Source organism: Somniosus microcephalus, chromosome 27 (genome assembly GCF_052327205.1).
Source record: "Somniosus microcephalus isolate GS21.2 chromosome 27, FLI_Smic_1.0, whole genome shotgun sequence".
NCBI classification, from domain to species: domain Eukaryota; kingdom Metazoa; phylum Chordata; class Chondrichthyes; order Squaliformes; family Somniosidae; genus Somniosus; species Somniosus microcephalus.
Window position 1 is genome coordinate 36,774,606 of NC_141013.1, and position 25,693 is coordinate 36,800,298.

Genomic DNA, 25,693 nt, shown 5'->3' on the forward strand with positions numbered 1-25,693 from the left:
TCCGTGTCTCATTCCCCTTCCTGCTTCTCTGGAAAGCCGGATATCGGCTGACTCCTACTAAGCTGGCCCGCAAATCAGGTCGGGTGGGGGGGGGGTGGGGGAGGAAAGAAATATTGGACGGGCCACGGTTCGGGGGGGGGGTCAGGGGTAGAAAAGAATATTGGACGGGCCGCGGTTCGGGTCGGGGGGGGGTCGGGTCGGGTGGGGGGGGGGGGGGGAGAGAAAAGAATATCGGACGGGCCGCGGTTCGGTTCAGGTCGGGTCGGGGGGAGAAAAGAATATCAGACAGGCCGCTGCAGCTATCGGACGGGCCGCTGTATTGTTGGGTTCACTCTCCCGGTACCTCCTTCACACTGCCCGGCTCGGCCTGCAATCTCCTACCCAGGAGGGAACTCTGTGACCCTCTGCCCTGCTCAGCGTAAGTCGTGCGCCACTCTGGTCATGTCGTGCGCACGACATACGCTGAACGAAAAAACTTTCGGCTTTTAGAGGTTTTCGGAAGTTCGGATAAAGGATAGTCTACCTGTACCTCTTTTGAATGCTTTCTATCTTACTGTCAATTCAACTATTGCATGCATAATTATTTCTCGACCTTTAAGTGTTCCAAAAACCATTGTAAAAACAATGACAGCAATGGTTTCTGTTTGATGCCATTCTTAATGAAGATTCTTCATTCAATTCTTAATATTGGCTTTACTGGTTTTTTGCAGACATTGTGACTCCCCTTCTTCTCCAAGTTCAATACAAACACAATGCAATTGCTTGGTGTATCTATTGAAGTCATATCTTCAAAGTGTCCTTGTTGGCATCATATTTACTGTGTAAATCAAAACCACTTTAACTGTGTGTTTACTTGTTTTCTGGCTATCTCAATTGGCTGCATATTTAATCATGTTTCCTGTCTTATTTGATGTTACTTTTACAAAGGCACAGGGTTTAATCAATATTTTATGTTCCTGTTCGACATGTTGGTTTTTAACACCTCACTTGGGTCTTCCATTGTGATACGCCCAAACTCTAGATTCTTCGGAAGCAAGTCTTTGCGCGGCCACTTCCCTCAGGACCAGGAGGCCACTTTTAAATTTGTTACAATATTGACGAGATATAAATTTCTAATAAATATATAGGGGGAGAAATTGACTATAGCCCCATTTGGGGCGCCAGCCTCGCCAGGGCGCTAAAAGTAGCGCCCCGGAAGCATTCGCGGCCGCCCGCCGGAAATTGAGTGGTAGCGCCCCAAAGGGAAGAACAGCGCTACTGGAAGCGCCCCACATCCCTCTTGGGGCGCTGCGACTGAATATCGTGGTGTAACATGCCGCAGCGTGACGTCGCGCTGCGGTATTGCAGGCCTTCTTCCCCTTCTTAAAGGGGAGGGGCCCTGTGCAGCGCGATCAGGGGCCCAGCTGGGCCCCCGAGGATCGCGAGTGCAGCCAAAAGAGCCCGGCACCGAGGAGAAGTGCCGGGCTCTTGGAACGCAGCTGGCACTCCGCGGGGGGGGGGGGGGTGGTTTCAGGAGGCCAGGGACGGGAGCGCAGGCAGGTGGCCAACAACAAAAATGGCCGCCACGCACCTTGCCTTTAATTTGCGCCTCCCCGGCCGCAAGTAGGCCCCCCTGAACCGGTTGGACATAGCGTCCGGCGGTAAATCAGGGGGCGCTTCCAAATATCGCGGCTGGGGCGTTAGCAGGGCGCTGCGCACACCGATGACATCGGTAGCAGCGCAGCGCTAATGGCTAGCGCCACCACTAGCGTCCCGCAGAATTTAGCGGGAGGTGTGGACCGTGCCGCGCCCGGGCGCCAGTTGGCTTGCGACCCACTTAGTGCCCTCTTAAGGCGCTAACGGGTGGCGCAGCCAACTGAATTTCTCCCCCATAATGTAGAGATGTTTCTAATCTAACTGATAGTGGTTAGCACTGTTGCCTCACAGCGCCAGGGACCCGGGTTCGAATCCGGCCTCGGGCGACTGTCTGTGTGGAGTTTGCACATTCTCCCCGTGTTTGCGTGGGTTTACTCCGGGTGCTCCGGTTTCCTCCCACAGTCCAAAGATGTGCGGGTTAGGTTGATTGGCTATGATAAATTGACCCTTAGTGTTAGGGGGATTAAATACGTGGGGTTACGGGGATAGGGTGGGATATGTGTTGGTGTAGGGGTTACGGGGATCGGGTGGGATATGTGTCAGTGCAGGCTCGATGGGCCGAAATGGCCTTTATCTGCACTGTGTGGTTTCTGTGATTTCTGTGACTCTGAGGACTGCCACACCTCTATTGCACCTCCTCAACAACAACTCTGCTACGCCCATCCTATACAGTACTGTCTCGCTCAGCTAGCACCCTGTCCGAGTTTACAAACCCCTCCAGGACCTCTTTCTGCTCTACCTCTGCAATCTCCTCCATCCCATCCTCTATTCTGCGTCCCACCTACCTCTGCTCCACCACTGACAGTGAAGCTTTCAGCTCTCACTCCTGGACTCTAATTCTGTTCCCAGACCTAGTGTCTTCCTACTTCTCTCCCAATGACTTGCCCTCCTCATCTATAAAGAAGTATCTAGCCTCTGCTCAGGACTTCCTCCTGACAGCACAACCAAGGTTGGAACTAATTATGTGCAGAATTACAGATAAGAAGCTGTGGTCTACAACACAGAGTATTGAGCACCACAATTTCACACATCATTTAGTGACTGGTGAGATCTTCTTGGGCCTTGTATCAGTTTATTTTTGACAGCAATAATTTTTACAATACTCCAACAGGAAATGTTTCCTTCTATATCCATAAAATATCACCTGCTTCCACTTCTACCTCTCCCCCTCTTTCACTGAAACCCCAATTCACATCATTACCTCTAGATCTAGGCATTTCGAATGACTATCTTGCTTCGCTGTTTAACTTGGACTGTTGTGAGCTGTGTTTACAACCTTCACACAGAGTTCCACACTCTCATCACCCCTGTCCTTGCTAAGCTCCATTGACCCCTCATAATCTAGCAAAATTGTTTTTAAGATCCTCGAGTCATTTTCCAATTCCTCTGTCGCCTTAACCATCCTACATCTGCCACATATCTCCCCTCATACTTCCAGACACTGCGTAACACCTTGTTCCCCCCTCCATCTTCAGTGATCTTCCTTTCAGCCACTGAATCCCAACCTCTGGAACGCCCTCCCACAATCCCATCCAATTAAAAAAATTTTTTTTATTTTTTTAAAGCCTACTCTTCAGCCGTTCCATCCGCCCTCAACCTTTCCATCATCCCCTTCTTCCCTCTGGATTCTGCTCCACTGTTTTCTTCTCCGCCCTGCAAGTCACACAAAGAAGTCTCCCAGTACAGGAGGAGCACTACAGAATAGAAATGCATGCTGTGTTTAGAATTTCTCACAAGGCTAGTGATAGAATGATAAATCCTGGCAAGACGAGCATAAATTAAGCACCTCCAAAAAACCCGCTATACTATATTTATACATTATATCAGTTTACTTGATATGTTTTGCCTAATTATTTGCATGCTAACTAATTCTAGTTAGTTAATGTATCTTGCATCACAGGGCAGTTATTTTCTCCACATTGCTGTGAGCAATAACTCCATATGGTCAGTACAAGCAGTGATTAGTATTCTGAGTGTTAAACAATTGTACAGAATTTGAGAGACAGTACAACTTACCTTGGCATGAAAGTTTGTTTCCAGTTCCTCCCTGTACTGTTTGATTTGTTCGTATTGATCGTCCCTTAGCTGCTGAAGTATCTCAGCTACTTTGTGCTCGTAGTCCTTTTGATGAACAGACTCGAATTCCTCAATTCTAACTTTATGATGCCGCTTGGTTTCCTCAATTTCCTACATGAACAAACATTAACGCAAGGTTAGAGAATACTCAAACAGCTCATTGGATTCGGCCTCTCTTGTGTGGAACCTTATCAAATGCCTTCTGAAAGTCCATATAGACAACATAAGAATACAAGAATTAGGAGCAGGAGTAGACCATTCGGCCCCTCGAGCCTGCTCCGCCATTCAATAAGATTATGGCTGATCTTCGACCTCAACTCCACTTTCCTGCCCGACCCCCGTATCCCTCGATTCCATTAGTGTCCAAAAATCTATCGATCTCTGTCTAGAATAGACTCAACGACGAGCCTCCACAGCCCTCTGGGGTAGAGAATTCCAAAGATTCACCACCCTCTGTGTGAAGAAATTTCTTCTCATCTCAGTCGTAAATGGCCGACCTTTTATCCTGAGACTTTGGCTCCTAGTTCTAGACTCCCCAGCCAGATGAAACAGCCTCTCAGCAGCTACCCTGTCAATCCCTGTAAGAATTTTATACGTTTCAATGAGATCACCTCTAATTTTTAGGCCCATTCTGCTCAATATCCATCGACACTCCCTTATCCACCATGTTAGTGACCTCCTCAAAAAATGCAACTAGATTAGTCAGATATGACCTGCCCTTCCCCACAACTGGCGTTAAACTGATGAGTCTGTAGGTTCCTGATTTCTCCATCCATCACTTTTTAAATAATGGAGTACAATTTTCCAATCCAAAAGGCACAATTCCCGAATCTGGAGAACTTTGGAACATAATGACTAACGTATCTGCAATTTCCTTTCCTATTTCTTTTAATCCCCCAGGGTGGAAACCATCAGGTCCCAGAGAATAGTCTGTCTTAAGTCCCAATATTTTTCCATTACCATTTTCTTATTTATATTAAATCCAGTAACTTCCCCCTTTGACACCCTGTACCACAGGTTTCTTATCCTCTTCCTCTACTGTGAAGAGGGATGCAAAATATTCATTTAACACGACTGGCATTTGTTTATTGCCCATTATAGTCTCATCTGCATCTGTCATTAATGGGCCTACATTCCCCTTTACAGCTCCCTTTTCCTTAATATACAGTGCCCAACCACTTAGGGAGGGAATTCCAGAGCTTAGGGACTTGGCAGCTGAAGGCACAGCCACCAATGGGGGAGTGATTAAAATCAGGGACGCGCAAGAGGCCAGAATTAGAGGAGCGCAGATCTCTCGGGGGTTGGGGGCGGTGGCTGGAGGAGGTTACAGAGATAGGGAGAGACGAGGCCATGGAGGAATTTGAAAACAAGGATGAGAATTTTAAAATTGAGGCATTGCTTAACCAGGAGCCACTGTGGGTCAGCGAGCACAGGGGTGATGGGTAAACAGGACTTGGCGCGAGTTAGGACAAGGGAAGCCGAGTTTTGTATGACCTCAAGTTTACGTAGGGTAGAACGTGGGAGGCCAGCCAGGAGTGCATTGGAATAGTCAAGTCTAGAGGTAAAAAAGGCATGGATATGGGTTTCAGCAGCAGATAAGCTGAGGCAAGGGCAGAGACGAGCGATGTTACGTAGGTGGAAATGGGCGGTCTTAGGGATGGGGCAGATCTGTGGTAGGAAGCTCATCTCGTGATCAAATATAACACCAAGTTTGCAAACAGACTGGGTCAGCCTCAGACAGTTGCCAGGGAGAGAGATGGAATAGGTGACTTGGGAACGGAGTTTGTGGCGTGGACCGAAGACAATGGCTTTGGTCTTCCCGGTATTTAATTGGAGGAAATTTTTTGCTTATCCAGTGCTGGATGTCAGACAAGCAGTCTGACAGTTCAGAGACAATGGAGGGGTTGGGACAGGTGGAGGAGAGGTAGAGCTGGGTATCGTCAGCGTACATGTGGAAACTGACGCTGTGTCGTCGGGTGATGTTACCGATGGGCAGCATATAGATGGGAAATAGAGGGGACCAAGGATTGATCCTTGGGGGGCACCAGATGCAACGGCACAGGAGCTGGAAGAGAAGCTATTGCAGGTGATTCTGTGGCTTCGGCTGGAAAGATAGGAATGGAACCAGGCGAGTGCAGTCCCATCCAGCTGGACAACGGTGGAGGGGCGTTGGGACAGAATTGTGTGGTCAATCATGTCAAAGGCTGCAGGCAGGTCGAGAAGAACAAGGAGGGATATAGTTTACCTTTGTCACAGTCAATTAGGATGTCCTTTGTAACCTTGGCAAGAGTCGTTTTGGTACTGTGGTGGGGGCGGAAACCTGGCTGGAGGGATTCAAACAAAGAGTTCTGGGAAAGATGGGCATGGATTTGGGAGGCGACAACATGTTCAAAGACTCTGGAGAAAAAAAGGAAGTTGGAGATGGGGGCGATAGTTTTCAATGACGGAGGGCTCAAAGGTTGGTTTTTTTGAGGAGAGGGGTGATGACGGCAGATTTGAAGGAGAGTGGGACAGTACCCGAGGAGAACCATTAACAATATCAGCTAACTTGGGGGCCAGGAAGGGAGGTTGGGTGGTCAGCAGTTTAGTTGGAATAGAGTCGAGGGAGCAGGTGGTCGGCCTCATGAACAAGGTGAGCTTTGAGAGGGCATGAGGGGAGATAGGAGTGAAACTAGAGAATATGTCTAATCTAATCCCATTTTCCAGCACTTGGTCCGTAGCCTTGTATGCTATGGCATTTCAAGTGCTCAGTCAAATGCTTCTTGAATGTTGTGAGGGTTCCTGCCTCTACTACCCTTTCAGGCAGTGAGTTCCAGATTCCAACCACCCTCTGGGTGAAAAAGTTTTTCCTCAAATCCCCTCTAAACCTCCTGCCCCTTACCTTGAATCTATGCCCCCTTGTTATTGACCCCTCTACTAAGGGGAAAAGTTCCTTTCTATCTACCCTATCTATGCCCCTCATAATTTTGTACACCTCAATCAGGTCCCCCCTCAGCCTTCTCTGCTCCAAGGAAAACAACCCCAGCGGGTGGTGAATCTTTGGAATTCTCTACCCCAGAGGGCTGTGGATGCAGTCGTTGAGTATATTCAAGACAGAGATCGATAGATTTTTGAATATTAAGGGAATCGAGGGATATGGGGATAGTGCAGGGAAGTGGAGTTGAGGTAGAAGATCAGCCATGATCTTATTGAATGGCGGAGCAGGTTCAAATGGCCTACTCCTGCTCCGATTTCTTATGCTCTTAGACAACTGCTACCAGAGTCTTGTATCCTTTGCTGTTCCTTACTTATACCCATATGGTTTACATTGCCTGTTCAGCCTTACTGAAATCCTTTCTTTCTACTGTTGTAATTGTTTTTTTTATCAATATTATTCCTCCATCTCCTTTCCAAAGATCTTATAGCCTGGAATATATACTCCCAGATGCCAAGCTGATAGCCAGGTGTCTGTAATGGCCACTACATCATAGCCTTTAAACTGAACTTATGCTTCTAACTCACTTGTTTTATTTCTTATGCTGCGTGCAGGCATGTAACAATAAAATAACAAAGTAACAAAGTATTTACAGCACAGCAACAGACCATTCGGCCCAACAAGTGACTATCTTATATTTATGGCCCCCTAGTTCTGGTCTCACCCGCAAGTGGAAACAACATCTTGATGTCTGCCCTATTGAACCCCTTCATAATAGAAACATAGAAACATAGAGATAGGAACAGGAGTAGGCCATTCGGCCCTTCGAGCCTGCTCCGCCATTCAATGAGATCATGGCTGATCCTCGTCTGAGATCATAGCTGATCTTACCAGTTCAGTACCCCGTCCCCGCCTTTTCTCCGTAACCCTTAATCCCCTTAGCCTTCAGAAATATATCCAATTCTCTCTTGAAAATATTTATTGAATTAGCCTTCGCAGCCCTCTGTGGCAGGGAATTCCACAGGCTCACCACTCTTTGAGTGAAGAAATTCTTCCTCATCGCTGTTTTAAATGATTTGCCCGCTATTTTTAGACTGTGGCCCCTGGTTCTGTGCTCCCCGGCCATTGGAAACATTCTCTCTGAATTCAGCCTGTCCAGGCCTGCCATCATTTTATATGTTTCGATGAGATCCCCTCTCAATCTTCTAAACTCCAGTGAGTACAAGCCCAAACTATTTAATCTCTCTTCGTAGGTCATTCCCGCCATTCCAGGTATCAGCCTGGTGAATCGCCGTTGCACTCTTTCCATGGCAAGAACATCCTTCCGCAGATGGGGCGACCAAAACTGTACACAATACTCCAGATGCGGTCTCACCAGCACCTTGTACAGCTGTAGTAAGGTGTCCCTATTCCTATACTCGAACCCCCTTGATATGAAGGCCAACATACCATTTGCCTTCTTAATCGCCTGTTGCACCTGCATGCTCTCCTTCAGTGACTGGTGCACAAGAACACCCAGGTCCCTCTGCACTTCCCCATCTCCCAATCTATTGCCGTTTAGATAATAATCTACCCTCCTGTTTTTACCCCCAAAGTGGATAACCTCGCATTTATCCACATTATAGTGCATCTGCCACGTATCCGCCCATTCCCCCAACCTGTCCAAATCGCACTGTAGCCTCCTGACATCCTCATCAGAGCCCACCCCTCCTCCTAGTTTAGTGTCGTCAGCGAATTTGGAAATATTGCATCCAATTCCCTGATCCAGATCATTTATATATATTGTGAACAGCTGGGGTCCCAGGACAGATCCTTGCGGCACCCCGCTGGTCACTGCCTGCCACTCCGAAAACGAGCCGTTTATTCCAACTCTCTGTTTTCTATCCGCCAGCCAGTTCTCTATCCACGTTAATACTTTGCCCCCAATCCCATGAGCCTTAATTTTGCATGATAATCTTTTGTGTGGAACCTTATCGAAGGCTTTCTGGAAGTCAAGGTACACCACATCCACTGGCTCTCCCCCATCTATTTTACCAGTTACTTCCTCAAAAAATTCCAGCAGATTAGTCAAACACGATTTACCCTTTGTAAATCCATGTTGACTCTGTCCGATCCTTTCCCCATTTGTCAAGTGCTCCGCTATTTTATCCTTAATAATGGACTCTAGCATTCTGCCCACAACCGATGTAAGGCTTACTGGTCTATAATTCCCTGCTTTCTCTCTACCCCCCTTTTTAAATATTGGGGTAACATTAGCTACCCTCCAATCCACGGGTACCGGGTAAAGACCTCAATCAGATCATACCTCAGCCTGCTCTTATCTAGAGAAAAGAGCCCCAGCTTGTTCAATTCTTCCTGATACGTATAACCTGGTTTAAATTCCTTTACAAGACCTAATTTATTATTCCTGCTAAATTTACATTCCATAATATATATGACCTTTAGACCAACTTATCTTTCACTGATGTCGCAGATTCAGTTATATTTGAAATGAATACCCCTTTTGCCTTAGAAGGTTGCTTAGGACATCAAGAACAAAGTAACTGACCCAGCAACTTTGCCCACAGATGCACTAGAACCCTCCTCAGGAAGGGGCTTCACTAGGTGCTTCCAACAGCTGGTTGCCGGTCACAAAGGGAAACAGATGCGGACAAAGAAGATATTTGGATCAGGTCCCCCATCTCACACCTGGCCGCAAGCCTCTCAGACATTCACCAATGCAGGCTTGTACAGGTATCAATATGTCACTGGAAAGGTCCTATCTGATTGACAAAATTCTGTCCAGGACTTTGTACTGACAGCGCAGGCTTGAATGCCTAATATAAAATGGGCAGCAAGGAAATCGGGTTATAGTTCAAAAGTACTTCTGTAACATAAATGAGGTAGGAGATTCTAGCCAACCGAGCCACTCTAGAATTTAGCACACCTTCAAGCTCTTTAAACACAGCCAGTGCCGCTGATCAATGTAAAACAGGCTCGAGTTCACCCCATCAAGGGATCTAGTACAAAACAGTTGTAACTGCTGTACACATCAGATACATACATTCTCATGGAGGTTTTTCTGGAAATCTAACTTTTCCTGCAACGTTTGTGCTCTGTTTGCCAAGTCACATCTTTGTAGCATTTCATCGTGTAGTTGCGTTTTGGCAGCGTTGGCAGTCGAATTAATCTGAAGGAAAAATGAAAAGATAACACAAGAATCAACTTTTTTTTTGAGGCGAGGAGGGATCAAGGTTGCTGGTACAACATGCTTACTTCTGCAAGCTGAACTCTGAGTTCGGAGAGATCATTCTCCAAGTTCCTCTTCTCACTCAGAGCTGTCGCCAACTGAGCCTCTTTGGAATTCAGTGACGCTTTCAGGTCTTTCAACTGGGCCAAAGCAGATTGCAACTCAGATTCCTTGTTTGCATTTCTGAAAGAATACAACATTACTCACAGTTCAATGGATTTTCAGTTCAATTATTTCTACTTGGACTGGATTTTGTTTATTCTACTAGATTTAAAATTTGATATATTTAAATCAAAACACACCTGCTGCTTTTAGGTGGATTTATACCAAAAAAAGATATTAAAGCAAAGGACTTGCAAAGCAAAGCACACCTCCTCAATTTTTTATGTTTCTTACAATTACTTAAAAAAAAACACCAGGCAGCAGAAATCCAAGATTAGATCAGTGATGCATCTAGAATTTGCTCCCTTAAAGAATTATAGGTCCAACTATGATAACAACAGAAAATGCAGGAAAAACTCAGCAGGCCAGGCAACATCCGTGGAGAGAAAATAGAGTCAACGTTTCAGGTCTAACCCTTTTTCAAATCGTATCGTATGCTATCGTATAGGTCCAACTAGTTAGTCATGAGTAATATAATGATAACAGAGTTGTTGGCCAATCACAGTGATCAATCTCTATCAATTAGTTTACAACTGTCCCAGACATGAGGTGAGGAAACTTCCAGTGGTGGAGAGCTTTGGAACCATAGGTCCAAAGTCACCCGCTCCTCTCGAGCACAGTACACTCACCACACATCATGGGCCTGATTTTGTGGATTCCGTGGGAAATGGTCGGATTCCCCCGAATGTGGGGTTCTGACCCACAAAAAAATGGGTCAGCCAGCTGCACGCAATTTTCCCTCAAGTGGCCAATTAATTTCCAGCGTGTGGGCAACCTTGCTAATTGTCCATTTCCAGTCAGGAAGCCCACAGTATGATGTCATCATTCATGGTGCTTTCAAGGTCCACAGCAAGCACTGCTTCCTCTGTTGGCTTCCAAACGAACCATACAGGATGGCAGAGGAGCCTGGAGCAGCTGTGGCCAGTGCCAGACCCCGAGCTGCTGTCAAATTCGACGAAGCTTCACTGCAGACATTATTGGATGGGGCTAGGGCCCACAGGGAGGTCCTCTTCCCTAGGTCAAGCAGGAAGAGGCCTCCCACTGAGACCAAGGCTGCATGGATGCAGGTGTCAGCAGATGTCAACTCGAATGTGCATGTAACCTTGGCATCACATCTCTAACTCCTTCCTCTACTCCTCACTGTGGAGGAGGAAGAGGCTGTGCAGCCAGACTCCTCAGAGGAAGCTCCAACCTCTGAGGGCGCAGCGACAGCAGAAGTAAGCGCACCCAACACCAGCGCAGACACACACCTCGTGGGGACCTTCAGGACATAGAGTAGTGTCGTCACCTGGTACTTCACAGCTCAAAAGGCGAGCCTCAGCAGATTATGGAGACAGGGACAGCAGTGGAGAGTCCTCGTCAGAGGGCGCAGGACTCTGCCAGCTCAGCTCAGCTGCGCTGCATGTCAACCCTCTGCCTCTGGGTCCATCCGCAAGAGAAGAGGTGATGGATCTCCATGCACAGATGCAGGAGTCTCTGGCAGGTTTTGTGTCCAAGGTCGCTGCGAGTGTGGAGCGAATGGACGAGTCCATAGCGACCATGAGCAGAGCCTTTGTAGAGTCTTGGTGTCTTGGCGCATGAACACATCACCATGGAAAGGTTGGCAACCTCCATGGAGGAGATAAGTCGCCAGGGTACGGAAAACATGGTGAGTGCTCATAAGAGAATGACATCTCTTGAGGAGCGATGGCCATCTATTGAACAGAGAAACCAGACCTTCATGGAAGTCCTTCTGAGTAGGACTGCCAGTGCAGATACTGGTCCCCATGGCCCCCTAAAGCACAGCAAGGTGCTCTCAAGCCACTTCCAAGCGCTGGCCCTTTCTGGCCTGTGCAGCTTCAGGTGAGTGAGCAGCAGCCTGGTGCTCCTGTTGCTGACCCTGCTGTTCCTGGTTCTGCTGCTGCTGCTGCCTCTGCTGCTGGAGATCCTTTAATGGCAAGAAGGGAAGGGAAAAAAGGCGTCCCATGCTTCTGGTAGATGCCTCCACTGAGGAAGCGCTGAGTGAGGGTGGCGAGAGGGGCTTCCCAGGAGATCACATTGGAGAAGTGTGTGAGGCTCCAACCTTCCACAGCTGTGCCTAAGCCTTGAAGAAGTAGCCCCAAACCTGTAACAACAAGGTCCTTCAACATACAAATGCTCTCCGATTAAATCGCAGCTTTCCCGAATGACCTGCAGCTGAGAGCAAGCAAGCCGGCAAGCTTCACGCCAGGTTTCATCAGCGGGGTTCCCCGCAGGCGTGTTTAGCGTGGGGAACCCTTGAAAATAGCAAGGGCCCCTTAAAATGGCATTAAACATGCCAATAATTGGTGATTAGGGTCCCGACGGCCAGTCCCGCCCGATGGCTGGCAGAAAATTACTCATACACTGTAACCCAAAATGTTATTTTCTGAAAGAGTTTGCATTTGAACCAATCAATATTAACTGCTTCCACCATCTCCCTAGGGAGACTGACCACTCGCCCACTGAAATATTTTCCACAGATTAGTTTTGTATTTACAACCCTCAAGTAATGGTGTCCCAGTCGCGGCCCTGTCCTCTGGATCTACTGTTCTGGATAAGGTGAAACAGCTCATCAAGGTCTGCATTATCTCGTCCATTTAGAATGCTAAAAATAGGAATCATAGCACCTTGCAACCTTCTCTTTCCCAGTCAGAACATGTCCAATTTACATAATCCCTTCTCATAACCCCTCCATCATTCTGGTTGCTCTCTTCTGTATCCTTTCAATTGGTGCAATATTCTTTGTTGCACTGTGGCAACCAGAACTGTATTCCAAGTGCAGTCGCACCAATGATTTATAAAGAGGCAGGATTACCTCACAACTTCAACTCAATATTGAACTTTTAATACATCCCAACCTCTGATTTGCTTTACTTATTGCTAGCGAGCATAGTTGCGATAGCTTCAATCCATTTTGCATTTAATGCCAACATGCTACAGGAAAAATAACACAAGTAAATACAGTTTAAAGTTATGCAAAATATACTTCTTGTGCGGTACTTGAAACTTTAAAAAAAAATTAACTTTAAAGAATTTACATTGACATATGTACAAGTGGCAAATACAAGCCTGAAACAGCAACTGGACTAAGGGGGTCAGATAAGTTTTCTACAAAAATTCTGACTCTCTTCCCAGCAAAATAGAATAGAAATGCAAAATATTATTTAAATGGAGAGAGACTACAGAATGCTGCGGTACAGAGGGGTCTGGGGGTCCTCGTACATGAAACACAAAAAGTTAGCATGCAGGTACAGCAAGTAATTAGGAAGGCAAATGGAATGTCGGCCTTTATTGCAAGGGGGATGGAGCATAAAAGTAGGGAAGTCTTGCTACAACTGTACAGGGCGTTGGTGAAACCACACCTGGAGTACTGCGTACAGTTTTGGTCTCCTTATTTAAGGAGGGATATATTTGCATTGGAGGCAGTTCAGAGAAGGTTCACGAGGTTGATTCCTGGGATGAAGGGGTTGTCTTATGGGGAAAGGTTGAGCTTATACTCATTGGAGTTTAGAAGAATGAGGTGTGATCTTATTGAAACAGGGGGCTTGACAGGGTGGATGCCGAGAGGATGTTTCCCCTCGTGGGGGAATCTAGAACTAGGGGTCACAGTTTCAGAATAAGGGGTCGCCCATTTAAAACCGAGATGAGGAGGAATTTCTTCTCTCAGAGGGTCGTGAATCTTTGGAATTCTCTACCCCAGAGAGCTGTGGAGGCGGAGTCAGTGAATATATTCAAGGCGGAGATAGACAGATATTTGAGCTACAGGGGAGTCGAGGGTTATGGGGAGCGGGCGGGAAAGTGGAGTTGAGGCCAAGATCAGGTCAGCCATGATCTCATTGAATGGCGTAAGCCTGCTCCTATTTCTTATGTTGCTATGAATTTTAACCAACTAGAGGCAGAAGGACACAATGGTTATTGCTTGGGGAGCAGTTTAGTAGACATGTCACAAGCTACTTACGTAAATTTGGGTTTACAGTTCTTGGTGAAAATAGTAAAACTGCACCTCATATGGATGACAAAATCCCATCAGCAACTAGAATGTTGAGCTGGCAAATCCGAGACATGCTGAGAATTATAAGCTCAAACTCAGACACATCTATTAAAAGATTAAAAACACGGGCCTTGAATTTGCGGTCAGAGGCTTCCCGCGGGGAAATGCCTCCGATCCGCAAATAAAATGCCCGCGTACCTGGGGCCTTGGGATCCATGGAGACTCGCGGTCCTGGGCCTCCCCGGGTACCGGCGGGCAGAGGCCCACGTATCCGAGGCGCAGGCGGATCGCGAGCGCCCCGGGATCACGTGGGCCGAACCAACGAATGACAGAAGAGAATCCTCATTCATACTTATGAGGGTTCCGTAGTATGAACAGGAATACCCCAAAAAATACACCTAGACTTCAAATAAATAAAAACATTACATATTTAAAATTAATTAAAATGGCATTTAATTAAATATTTAAAACAAAAATTTAATTTAAAAAAAAATGTACATGTTTTAAAGAGGCTAAAAATAAACTTACCTTATTTCACGGGTGTTTGAATGTATAAATTATTGATAACATTTTATTTTTCTGTTTTTTAAAAACTATAAATTACACCTGGTAAAAGCTGGCCTGCTTTTACCAGGCGTAATTTCACAGGCATTCGCTGGGTAGAAGTTGGGCAACTCTCCACCCGCAGATGCCCTTTTCCCGGGGATGCGTTGGGTCGGTCACGACAATTCTTGACAGATCACAAGTTCCGGGTTTTAGCGCATGCCTAAACCCGGAACTTGTGCGGCCCCTACGGGTGTGTGCACACCTCGTATGGACCCATAGGGGCTGCAAATTACGGCCCATTACATCTACACGCATTTCCTGTCAACCCCACCCTCCCATTATAAATTCCTATGTCCATATTTATAATGGAAGCTGCCTATGTAAACTTGTCACACTGTAATGACATATTGGCCTGGAGTTTGCGGTCGGGTTGATGGCGAACTGGCAGCGTTCACCGTCATTCCGCCTTTGAAACTGACCACAACTTTGGGATTTGGCTCAAGCGGAAATCCCGTAGTTGCGGTCTGTCATTGACAGCTCTGAAACAGGTTGCGCTGTGCCCACCCCACCTCCCCCACCCCCCAAAACAGAGCGAACAATCAGTGAAATCTCATAAATCATTGAAGCTGTCGAAAAATTCGGCTCCTCTGCAATAACACCGCTGTTAAATTCCCCACTAACAGTTAGATCCAAAGGGATTAGGTGTAACTCAGGTTTTAAGTGTACTGACTGCGAAACAAAACTTATGGGCCTGTAAAGTTAATTTTAATTTTGTGCAGTGTGAAATTTGTCCATTTTAATAAAACTTAAAAATTTATAAAAAACTTTTCAAAAAACATTTTTTTTTGTTTGCCTTTTCCCCATGTGAGAGCCCCAATCTTTGTTTTGCTCTCTCTATTGTAAAAAGTTAGAATTTTAAGGGTTTACTCACTTCCTTGTTCACGGTGTGAGAATTCTGCCTTTTGATTGGCTGCTTAGACAGCCTGTTGACGTCACAGCAGCTCACACTAGGGGATCCCCATTAAGTTCTGTTGAATTGAATTGCAGGTCGGAAAACTTGAAGTCCTCGACACAGGGACTGCGAGATCCTTGTGCAGAGCATACTTCGGGGCCAGCGGTGAACACCTGCGCTTCGCTGCAGATCGCAAATTCCAGGCCAATGCCTCTAATGGAGGTGCTGCAGCGCCACCACAGGCAGGATGATATAAATACAATGTGACGTGTTTACTTCATGCCAACAAAAGTGGACATAGAAATTCACTTGGGGACTGCACATGGGCTTAACTCCCTGTGTGCAAAGCCACTTGACACTGACTAGCAAATGAAATAAAACCAGAAAATCAGATATGAAAATGACAGGGAGACCGGAAAATACAAAGAAACACTGGTTATGTCAACAGCTCGAGAAATGGAGAAAATAATCCATCAACTCTATGCTACATCTTGGTAATGAGGGAAAAAAGAGAGTAGTTTCACGATGCCTTCTGTTGCCTAGGCCCTAAGTTCTGGAATTTCCTGCCTAAACCTCTCTGCCTCGCTACCGCTCTTTCCTCCTTTAAGACGCTCCTTAAAACCGACCTCTTTGACCAAGCTTTTGGTCACCTGGCCTAATTTATCCTTATGTTGCTCGGTGTCACATTTTTTGTCTTAAAATACTCCTGTGCAGCGCTTTGGGACGTTTTACTACATTAGAGGCGCTATATAAATACAAGTTGTTGTTGTTGATGCAGATTGGTGCACATTTCATCACATTAGAAGCCTTGCTCTCTGCACTCTGGAATCAACTCAACAGAGGAAAGTTAGTAAAGACTTTTGCTGTACTGACACCTTTGACTAATGCATTGTCATTTGCTGTTTTTAGTATTGTACTGTTGTTTTTCCTGAAAATGAAAATCATGAAACCAGTTGCACTCCACCGTCTCATTGACACAGCACTCCAGCCTATAGAAACACAAGAATTTGCAGATAGAATTATGAAATGGAAAGGTGTCCAAATCAATCATTCCAACTGAATTCCATTGTATACATTATGTGAGGCCATTGGGCATTTTGATTACATTCTACCAGTTGAAGGGGTTCCTTAAGCTTTCTTTGGAATGGTTGTACAGGAAACTTTTTTTTATCCGGCACGGACGGGACCGACGTGGTGCCGGTTCATCAAAAATTCCGGATAACCGAACGCTATAGTAAAAGATACGGAGCTGAGAGCTCCGTATAAAGCAACAAACCCTGTTGCTTAGCAACAGCTTCAGAACAATGGGAACAAGTTTCAAGCGTCTCTGTAGCTTAGCAACAGCTACAGCCACACGCTTGCACAGCAACAAATGGAGTAATAAAAGTAATAAAAGTAACCTGAACCTACTCCTGAATTTTGCCGGTTAACCGAGATCTCCGGTTATTTAGGTGCCGGTAAATCGAAAGTTTCCAGTCATTCCACTGGGAGCACTGCAGGTTCAAGATTGAAATAATTACTTTGCTTTACATCTAGAGAGTTCAGTTGGGTGAGGAATTGATCATCTAAAATTGTTCACGTCTCCAGAGATAGACCTGCAACCCAAGTTTGGAAGACAAAGCTATTGTTCCACTCCCTCGTGTTCACAGGCAGCTACCAGCCACCATAGCACTTTACTGGAAACAGAAGTGACATTAATGGAACCCATCTCTTTATATAAAAAAAAAAAAAATCCAGTGCCAGTTATGGCTCAGTGGTGGCATTCTCACCTCGGAATCAGAAGGTTGTGGGGGTTCAAGTTCCAACCTTGAGTCAAGAGCACATGGAACGTCCTGAGGTTGTGAAAGGTGCTTTATAAATGCAAGTCTTTCTTTCTAATAAACATATAGGCCTAGAAATTCAGTGGGCTGCGCCACCCGTTAGCGCCCAAAGAGGGCACTTAGTAGGTTTTGCGCCACTGGCCACGCCTCCCGCTAAATTTAGCGGGACGCTAATGGTGGTGCTAGCCGTTAGCGCTGCGCCACTACCGATGACGTCATCAGTGTGCGCAGCGCCCCGCTACCACCCCGATCGCGAAATTTGGTAGCGCCCCCTGCTTTAACGCCGGTCGCAATTTGCGACCGGTTCAGGGGGGCCTACCTGTGGCGGTAGAGGCGCTGAGGTGCGGGGCGGCCATTTTTTTTGCCGGCCGCCTGCCAGCACCTCTCCGCGCCGCCGTCCCCAGCCTCCTGAGCGCCCCCCCCCCCCCCCCCCCGCGGAGTGCCGGCTGTGTCCCAAGAGCCCAGCACTTCTCCTCGGTGCCGGGCTCTTTTGCCGGCACTCGCGCTCTTCGAGCACGCAGCAGCAGGCCCCTCCCCTTTAAGGGGAGGAAGGCCTGCAGTACCGCAGCGCGCCGTGCCGCAGTGTGGGCGTTGCGGCACGTTGCACTACGAACTTCAGTTGCAACGCCCCAAGAGGGATGCAGGGCGCCTCGAGTAGCGCCGTGCTTCCCTCTGGGGTGCGCAAACTGAATTTGCGGTGGGCGGCCGCGACGTCTTCCGGGGCGCCCTGGCGAGACTGGTGCCCCACTTTCTAGGCCATAGCCTGCCAACTTTAACCCTCTGAGACAACCACTTTAGTTAGGTTACAGCAATACCTACTTTCTACATACTTGCTGGAATATTCCTACTCTGGCCTAACTACAGGAAACTCTTTTTTATCCGGCACTGACGGGACCGGGGTGGTGTCGGTTTATCAAAAAGTCCGGATTACAGAGAGGTATAGTAAAAGGTACGAGAGCTCCGTAAACAGTAACAAATCTAGGCTTCCCTGTTGCTTAGCAACAGGTGCAGGAACCCCAGCCACAAGATCCAGGTATTCCTGTTGCTTAGCAACAGGTGCAGGAACCCTGGTTACACAGCCACAGATCCAGGAACATATGAAGTAAAACTTACTTGAACCTACTCCTGAATTTTGCCGGTTAACAGCGATTTCCGGTTATTTAGGTGCCGGTAAATCGAGAGTTTCCTGTAATATCTTGTTCAAATTCAATATTGCTTCCTTGGCTTTTATATTTCATGCTCCCATGTATGAAATCCAGAATTTCATTGCCTTTTATGCCTGCAATCTCACTTTTTATATATCTAGCAAAATAATGTACTACTTCACATTACTCTGCATTCAACTGCATTTGCCACCTTATCTGCCCATTCTGGGAACCTGCCCATGTCCACCTGCATTCTTCCTCACGGTTGGCCATGCCTATAATTTGGTATCAATAAACTTCAATATCATTCTTCCCGTGCCTGTATCCAAATCATTTATATAACTGGAATACAGTTATCAGCTGTAGTAAAAGTGGGTGATTAAACTACAGATTTCTTTATTGCACAAGAAACTGATTCTTGGTGCAATTCACTACAACTAGTAAAAAAAAATATGCTCAATAGCCTCACCTGACCCCCCCCCCCGACCCCCCCTGTTGCAATGGCTATGTATATATTACACTACATACAACCATTACTTAGTACCATTTTCTTAAATTCATACCAAATTATATACATTTGGGCTTTCAATGATTCTTACTTTTTTTTTAAACTAAAACTCAAAGTAAGGACTCCCAATCTTTGTTTACCATCAATTTAGATTTCAAAATAAAAGAGTCTTTTCTATTTAAATGACACTCTGTCTCTCTAAAGTACCTTTTGAATAATTTAAATTATCCACAAAAGGTCTATAATTATAGCTTTCTTGTAGAAAGAATATTGTGATATAAGGGAGTGTCTTCTCACTTGTTAAAGCACATCATTCTGTCCTCAGACAGATCAATAAGGAAATGACTATCACCCAGGGATGAACTATGACTACGGTTCATAATTAGAACATACATCAGCAAGTGCTTCCATTAAATGAATTTTAAATGGGGGCAGAGGGAAGAATCCATTTTAGAAACTGTACATTTTTAAGAAAATTAAGACTTTAAGTTGTAAACTGAGTGACTAGCAAATGGAAATAATACATTTTTTTCTCTTTGGGATTTGATCATTTTGTACATTTAGAACAAAACATCAATTTGGCTAGTATTCCAAGAAAGTACAACATGGAAAAAGTTGGGAAAATCGGCACTTGGCACACAGCCATTTCATGACCCACTGCTCCGACCCATTAACCCATCATCCAAAGGTTGGGACCTTTCTAGTTTCCCAGTCTGCCATTCCAGCCAAAAGCTGCACTACCAATAAATGTCTTGAACCCACCAATGCTAGGTTAAGTGCTAGACAAGGGTAGAGTGGATAGGTTTTACTAAATCATCACCAATGAGTTCCGAGGAGTACTGAAAATGGCCATTTGCTCAAAAAAAGGATATTACTCTCCCAACTGGGAGGACCTTTAGATGTTCCCATGGTGCATGAAACAATTAACACTTAGCCCCTTCACATCTTTGGCAAGTGCTAGAGAGACAAAGACTACAGACATCACCCCATACAAGGAATGTAATAGACCTTTATTACAAGAGGATTTGAGTACAAGAGTAAAGACATCTTACTGCAATTATATAGGTCCCTGGTGAGACCACACCTTGAGTATTGTGTACAGTTTTGGTCTCCTTACCTAAGGAAGGATATATTTGCCGTAGAGGGAGTGCAACGAAGGTTCACCTGACTGATTCCTGGGATGGCAGGACTGTCATATGAGGAGAGATTGAGTAGACTAGGCCTATATTCTCTAGAGTTTAGAAGAATGAGAGGTGATCTCATTGAAACATACAAAATTCTTACAGGGCTTGACAGGGCAGATGCTGGGAGGATGTTTCCCCTGGCTGGGAGTCTAGAATCAGGGGTCACAGTCTCAGAATAAGGGGTCGGCCATTTAGGACTGAGATGAGGAGAAATTTCTTCACTCAGAGGGTGGTGAATCTTTGGAATTCTCTGCCCCAGAGGGCTGTGGAGGCTCAGTCGTTGAGTATATTCAAGACAGAGATCGATAGATTTTTGAATATTAAGGGAATCAAGGGATATGGGAATAGTGCAGGAAAGTGGAGTTGAGGTAGAAGATCAGCCATGATCTTATTGAATGGCAGAGCAGGCTCGAGGGGCCAAATAGCCAACTCCTGCTCCTATTTCTTATGTTCCTATGTAGACCATCTTGAAGGTAGTAAGATGGAGGTTGGCTTTAAAAGAACAAATTTTACACTAGTCCTAATGGAATTTAATAGGCCCTCTCAAATTGACAATTATACTACATACCACTGTTGTCATGAAAATCCCCAAAGGATTTTTCAATTAGGAGATATCAGATCTCTATTATTATAATAGTTAGTTTTCAGCTATGACCAACATTGCATTAATGACGCTAAGTTTATTCCATGAACTATATTAACTCCTACATCACATTATGTAATGGTTATTTTTGACAAATGATGTGAAATAGCACTTGTCACCCACAGTAAAACAGATGGTAAACGTGTACCAGACTTGACTATTTGAGAGCGCACATTGTGTTGCCATGGGTGGAAAGCTCACAAAAGCAAAGTCAACATGGAGGTAAATAGCTCCGAGGGATGGTGTCAATTCTTCAGAAAATCATCTTGGTGAATGGCAAGGAGACCGTCCGAAGGGAGCAGAATACTCTCTACTTGGGGGCATTTTCTGAGAGTTAGCATGGATGATTATTTATAATAAAACAATTTATTACAATGCAATAGTATTCAGATATTTTTGTATAGTGTAGACATCATGAGCAGATGTTAAATGTTAGTGAGGAATTAAAGGAATGGTCCATTTTGGTATGATGGCAATTGAAGAAAGGGAACATGTATTTTTAACTTATATGAAAATAAAGGGTGTTTACATATTTTGAGTAAACTTTTTTTTATTAATTCACAGGATGTGGGCATCACTGGCAAGGCCAGCCTTTATTGCCCCCGAGAGGGTGGTGGCGTGCCACTTTCTTGAACCGCTGCAATCCGTGTGGTGCTGAACAAGAATACACCATTTAAGGCCATTCTCTCCAAGGGACTATCCATAACTTGACCCATTATGGACACTGCCTAACAAAAAATCTCCTGATGATTGCAACCAACCAGTATAGGATCATTGAATCATAGAAATTTACGGCACAGGAGGAGGCTATTCGGCCCATCGTGTCTTCCTATCCACTCTATCTAGGCTGCTCATAATTTTATACACCTCAATTAAGTCTCCCCTCAGCTTCCTCTGTTCAAAAGAAAACAACCCCAGCCTCTCCTATCTTTCCTCATAGCTAAAATTCTCCAGTCCTGGCAACATCTTTGTAAATCTCCTCTCTACCCTCTCTAGTGCAATCACATCTTCCCTGTAATACTGACCAGAACTGTACACAGTATTCTAGCTATGGCCTAACTAGTATTTTATACAGTTCAAGCAAAACCTCCCTGCTCTTATATTCTATGCCTTGGCTAATAAAGGAAAGTATCCCGTATGCCTTCTTAACCACCTTATCTACCTGTCCTGCTACCTTCAGGGATCTGTGGACATGCCCTCCAAGGTCCCTCTGTTCCTCTACACTTCTCAGTATCCTGCCATTTATAGTGTATTCCCTTGCCATGTTAGCTCTCCCCAAATGAATTTCCTCACACTTCTCCAGATTGAATTCCATTTGCCACTTTTCTGCTCACCTGACCAGTCCATTGATATCTTCCTGCAGTCTACAGCTTTCTTCCTCACTATCAACCACACGGCCAATTTTTGCATCATCTGAAAACTTCTTAATCACGTCCTCTGCATTGAATTCTAAATCATTGATATATACCACAAAAAGCAAGGGACCTAGTACGGAGTCCTGCGGAACCCCACTGCCTTCCAGTCACAAAAACACCCGCCGATCATTACCCTTTGCTTACTGCCACGGAGCCAATTTTGGATCCAACTTCAAGTAGAGCTCTGTGAAATATCTCCAACTCCCAGAATAACCAAACCTTGCATCTATGATCATCTGTGCTGTGCAGATAACTCACCAACAGACAGCATTAACTGCACGTAAATTATTTTGTTCCACAGAATATTTGATGTGTCCATCCTTATATTTTCAAACCCAATTTCTAAACATATTTATTAATTTCTCTTTAAAGGAGTTCATAAAGACGATAAATTATTCTGCTGTGAGTCTTTCCTCGTTTACTGCTCTGGGGGGAAACTGTCTTCCAGTCTCTACCCTCATTTGGGGGTTGGTAGTTTTGTGCTTCTTTAGTTCACAAGACTCTCCAAGTTAAATGACCTATCCACATTTGCAATGACTCTCAGCATCTAATGGATCTGAATTAGATCCCCACTCAAACTTTTACTTCTTAAAAAAACCTCAGTTTTGCATATCTCGATGACTTTAAAGCCTCAATCCCCGAACTATCTACAATGCAGGTATTTCTAAAGGTAGGACTTCCCAAACTTTGGTAATTGTGGAATAAACCGTCTGTGGCCATGACTGAATACCCTTTAGAAGAATCATTGTATGTGATCCCATTGATTTTTAGAAGCTCATTTTCTGGCAATGGGCTGAAGTTAATCACTTGACAATTTTTTTGAAGTTAAAAAAAAGTCAATGAAGGCTGTGTGCACAGTTGTCAGGATGGCCAAGTGGTCTAAGGCACCAGACTCAAGGACTGTTCCTTACCTTACCAAAGGTTGGTGAATTTTGGCTCCTTTCTAGGGGCATGGGTTCAAATCCCACTTCTGACATTACCTCACCCAGAGGGTTGTGGGGGTCTGGAACTCACTGCCTGAAAGGGTGGTAGAGGCAGGAACCCTAACCACATTTAAAAAGTACTTGGATGTGCACTTGGGATGCTCTAACCTGCAGGGCTACGGACCGAGAGCTGGGAAGTGGGATTAGGCTGGATAGCTCTTTGTTGGCCGGCGTGGACACAATGGGCCGAAATGCTGTAACTTTCTATGATATGAATCCTTTTTTCTTTGGACCTCAGCAGTCAAACTTTTGAGGTGTTAAGGATGAATGCGCTTACTTTTCCAAGTGGATTAGGAATTGTAAGGTCTGCCTGTTGGAGATCCCATTTCTACCGGTTGAGTGCCAATGCTAACAACAATTGGTTTGATTCTCTACATAAATTGTCAACTTATATCATTTCCTACCATTTATTGGAGAAAATAAAAATGCAACTTTTCTTTTGTTTTGGAATGGTTTTTCTTGGAGGCATCCAACAACTGGAAAATAATGAAGGTGTTTCCCACTGGTTTGTTGGGAAGGGTTGAAGAAGCAGTAGCGGCTCAGTGGGCAGTACTCTCGCCTCGGAGTCAGGAGGTTGTGGGTTCAAGCCCCTTCTCTAGAGACTTTGAACATAAAAATCCACACTGACAGTGCAGTGCTGAGGGAGAGCTGCACTGTCAGAGGTGCCGTCTTTCGGGTAAACCAAGGGGACCCATCTGCCCTCTCAGCTGGACGTAAAAGATCCCACCCGGCACTCTCCGAAGGAGGAGCAGGGGGAAGTTCTCTCCGGGGTGCCTTGGCCAATATTTATCCCTCAATCAACATAACCAAAAACAGGTGATCTAGTCATTAGAATCTTGCAAATTGGCTGCCCTGTTTCCTACATTACAGTGACTGCAAAAAGTGGCTGTAAAGGGAGGTCCCCAGAGGTCGTGGAAGGCGCTATATAAATGCACATTTTTTTCTCCCCAGTGAGGAGCCTGGCTGGGGGGGGGGGGGGGGGGGGTTTTTTACCTCTGCTGTAACAGGCGGTGCTCCTCGCTGACGCTGTCCAGCTCCAGCCGCAGTCGAGCCCGCTCGTTGGCCGTGCGGTTCACCAGCTGCCGGGCGCTGCCTAGCTCGCTATCGTACAAGCAGCGGGCGGCGCTGAACTCGGCGCTGGCATCCTCCTGCGACTCGCCCAGCCGCTGCAGCAGTGTCTGCTTCTCGCCCTCCAGGCAGTGGATCCGCTCGATGTAGGCGGCCAGCCGGTCGTTGAGCTGCTGCAGCTCCTCCTTCTCCTGGAGCCGGCTCAGGCGGGTCGGGCTCTGCTTCTGCCCCGAGCCTTGCCGGCGGTGCGGGGTGGAGGACCTTAAATCCATTGCCTTGCTTTTTTGTTTTGTTTTCCTCTCTCTGTCAAGGATTAAAAAAAACCAAATTGCGTTTTTTTGGGAAGGGGGGGATCAATTCTGCCACCCACAGTCCAAGTGCATCTGCATTAAATGGCCAAGTAAACAGCTGTTAGTCACAATGTCTAAGAAAGGTCAGCGCCTGCACTTCCATCGAAAGCCATTGATTGCGCCTCTACTGGGCTGAATCCACCAAGGGAAGGCGAGCCAGCTGCGACTGGGCTACTTTATAGCGTCTCACAGGCGTTGATTGACCGGTTCTCCTATCTACCTTTCGACTCATTCCATTTTTTTAAGTTTTACTTCATGTTTTATTAATTTACAATGAATTAATCGATCTGTTTAATCACCCCACCAGAAAGCGTAGACTCATTCCACTACTGGGAACTTGACCTGGAGGGTGTTGCACAGAGCAGTCCCATGCAATAAAGTTTTAAGTAGGTTCTAGTTATATTATTATATTATAGTTCCACGTACATATTGAATGTGAGAGGAGAAGGCAGGGACCGGGTACTGAATTTGGATGATCAGCCATGATCTCATTGAATGGCGGAGCAGGCTCGAGGAACCGAATGGCCTACTCCTGCTCCTATCTTCTATGTTTCCATTATTTGAAGGGGGTTGCTCCTTGATTTTTTTTTTTGGCTGCACTTCAGTCCCACGCTCTTGATCTACGGTCACCCGGTGCGGAGGGGAGCGGGCAGCGGGCAGGTTGGAGGACCTCCTCGTGGGCCTGCTCCTGAGCCTGGCTAAGAGAGCCATTAATTGGTCCAAGCAGCGGGCAGTCGAGGGGGTCGTCCGGCCCGATTGCCTGCCTCTCTTCCGCGGCCATGTTCGCGCCCAGGTGGCCCTGGAGATGGAACACGCGGTGTCCGCCGGCACGCTTGAGTACTTCCACGACCGGTGGGCGCCAGGGGGGGCTGGAGTGCATTATCAACCCGGACAACCAAATTCTAATTTAATTTGTTAAGGTTTATTTAAAGTTTTATTAATTTACAGACAATTTGTTTAAGCACCCAATCAAAAGCGTAGACTCATTCCATTATTGGGAACTTGGCCTGGAGGGTGTTGCACGGAGCAATCCCGTGCAATAAAGTTTTAAGTAGGTTATAGTTATATATAA

General features: G+C 45.9%; 1 protein-coding gene across 3 annotated transcripts in view; it reads right to left on the minus strand.

The window, feature by feature from the left end:
* The window catches only part of LOC147100129 (lamin-B3-like), an 85,039-nt gene extending 60,141 nt beyond the window's left edge, over positions 1-24,898 (minus strand). The window contains exons 1-4 of one of the 3 annotated variants that reach the window (XR_015073838.1): positions 24,197-24,898; positions 9,881-10,037; positions 9,669-9,794; positions 3,652-3,822 (exon numbers count right to left, since the gene is read on the minus strand). Coding sequence is in view for 2 of the 3 variants with exons in the window: in XM_085968856.1 (XP_085824982.1) it covers positions 3,652-3,822; positions 9,669-9,794; positions 9,881-10,037; positions 24,197-24,543 (801 nt within the window). In the remaining variant the exon portion in view is untranslated. The remainder of the gene's footprint in view (positions 1-3,651; positions 3,823-9,668; positions 9,795-9,880; positions 10,038-24,196) is intronic. The other 2 variants (XM_085968856.1, XM_085968854.1) reach the window with 2 other exon arrangements.
* Positions 24,899-25,693: the final 795 nt, after the last annotated feature.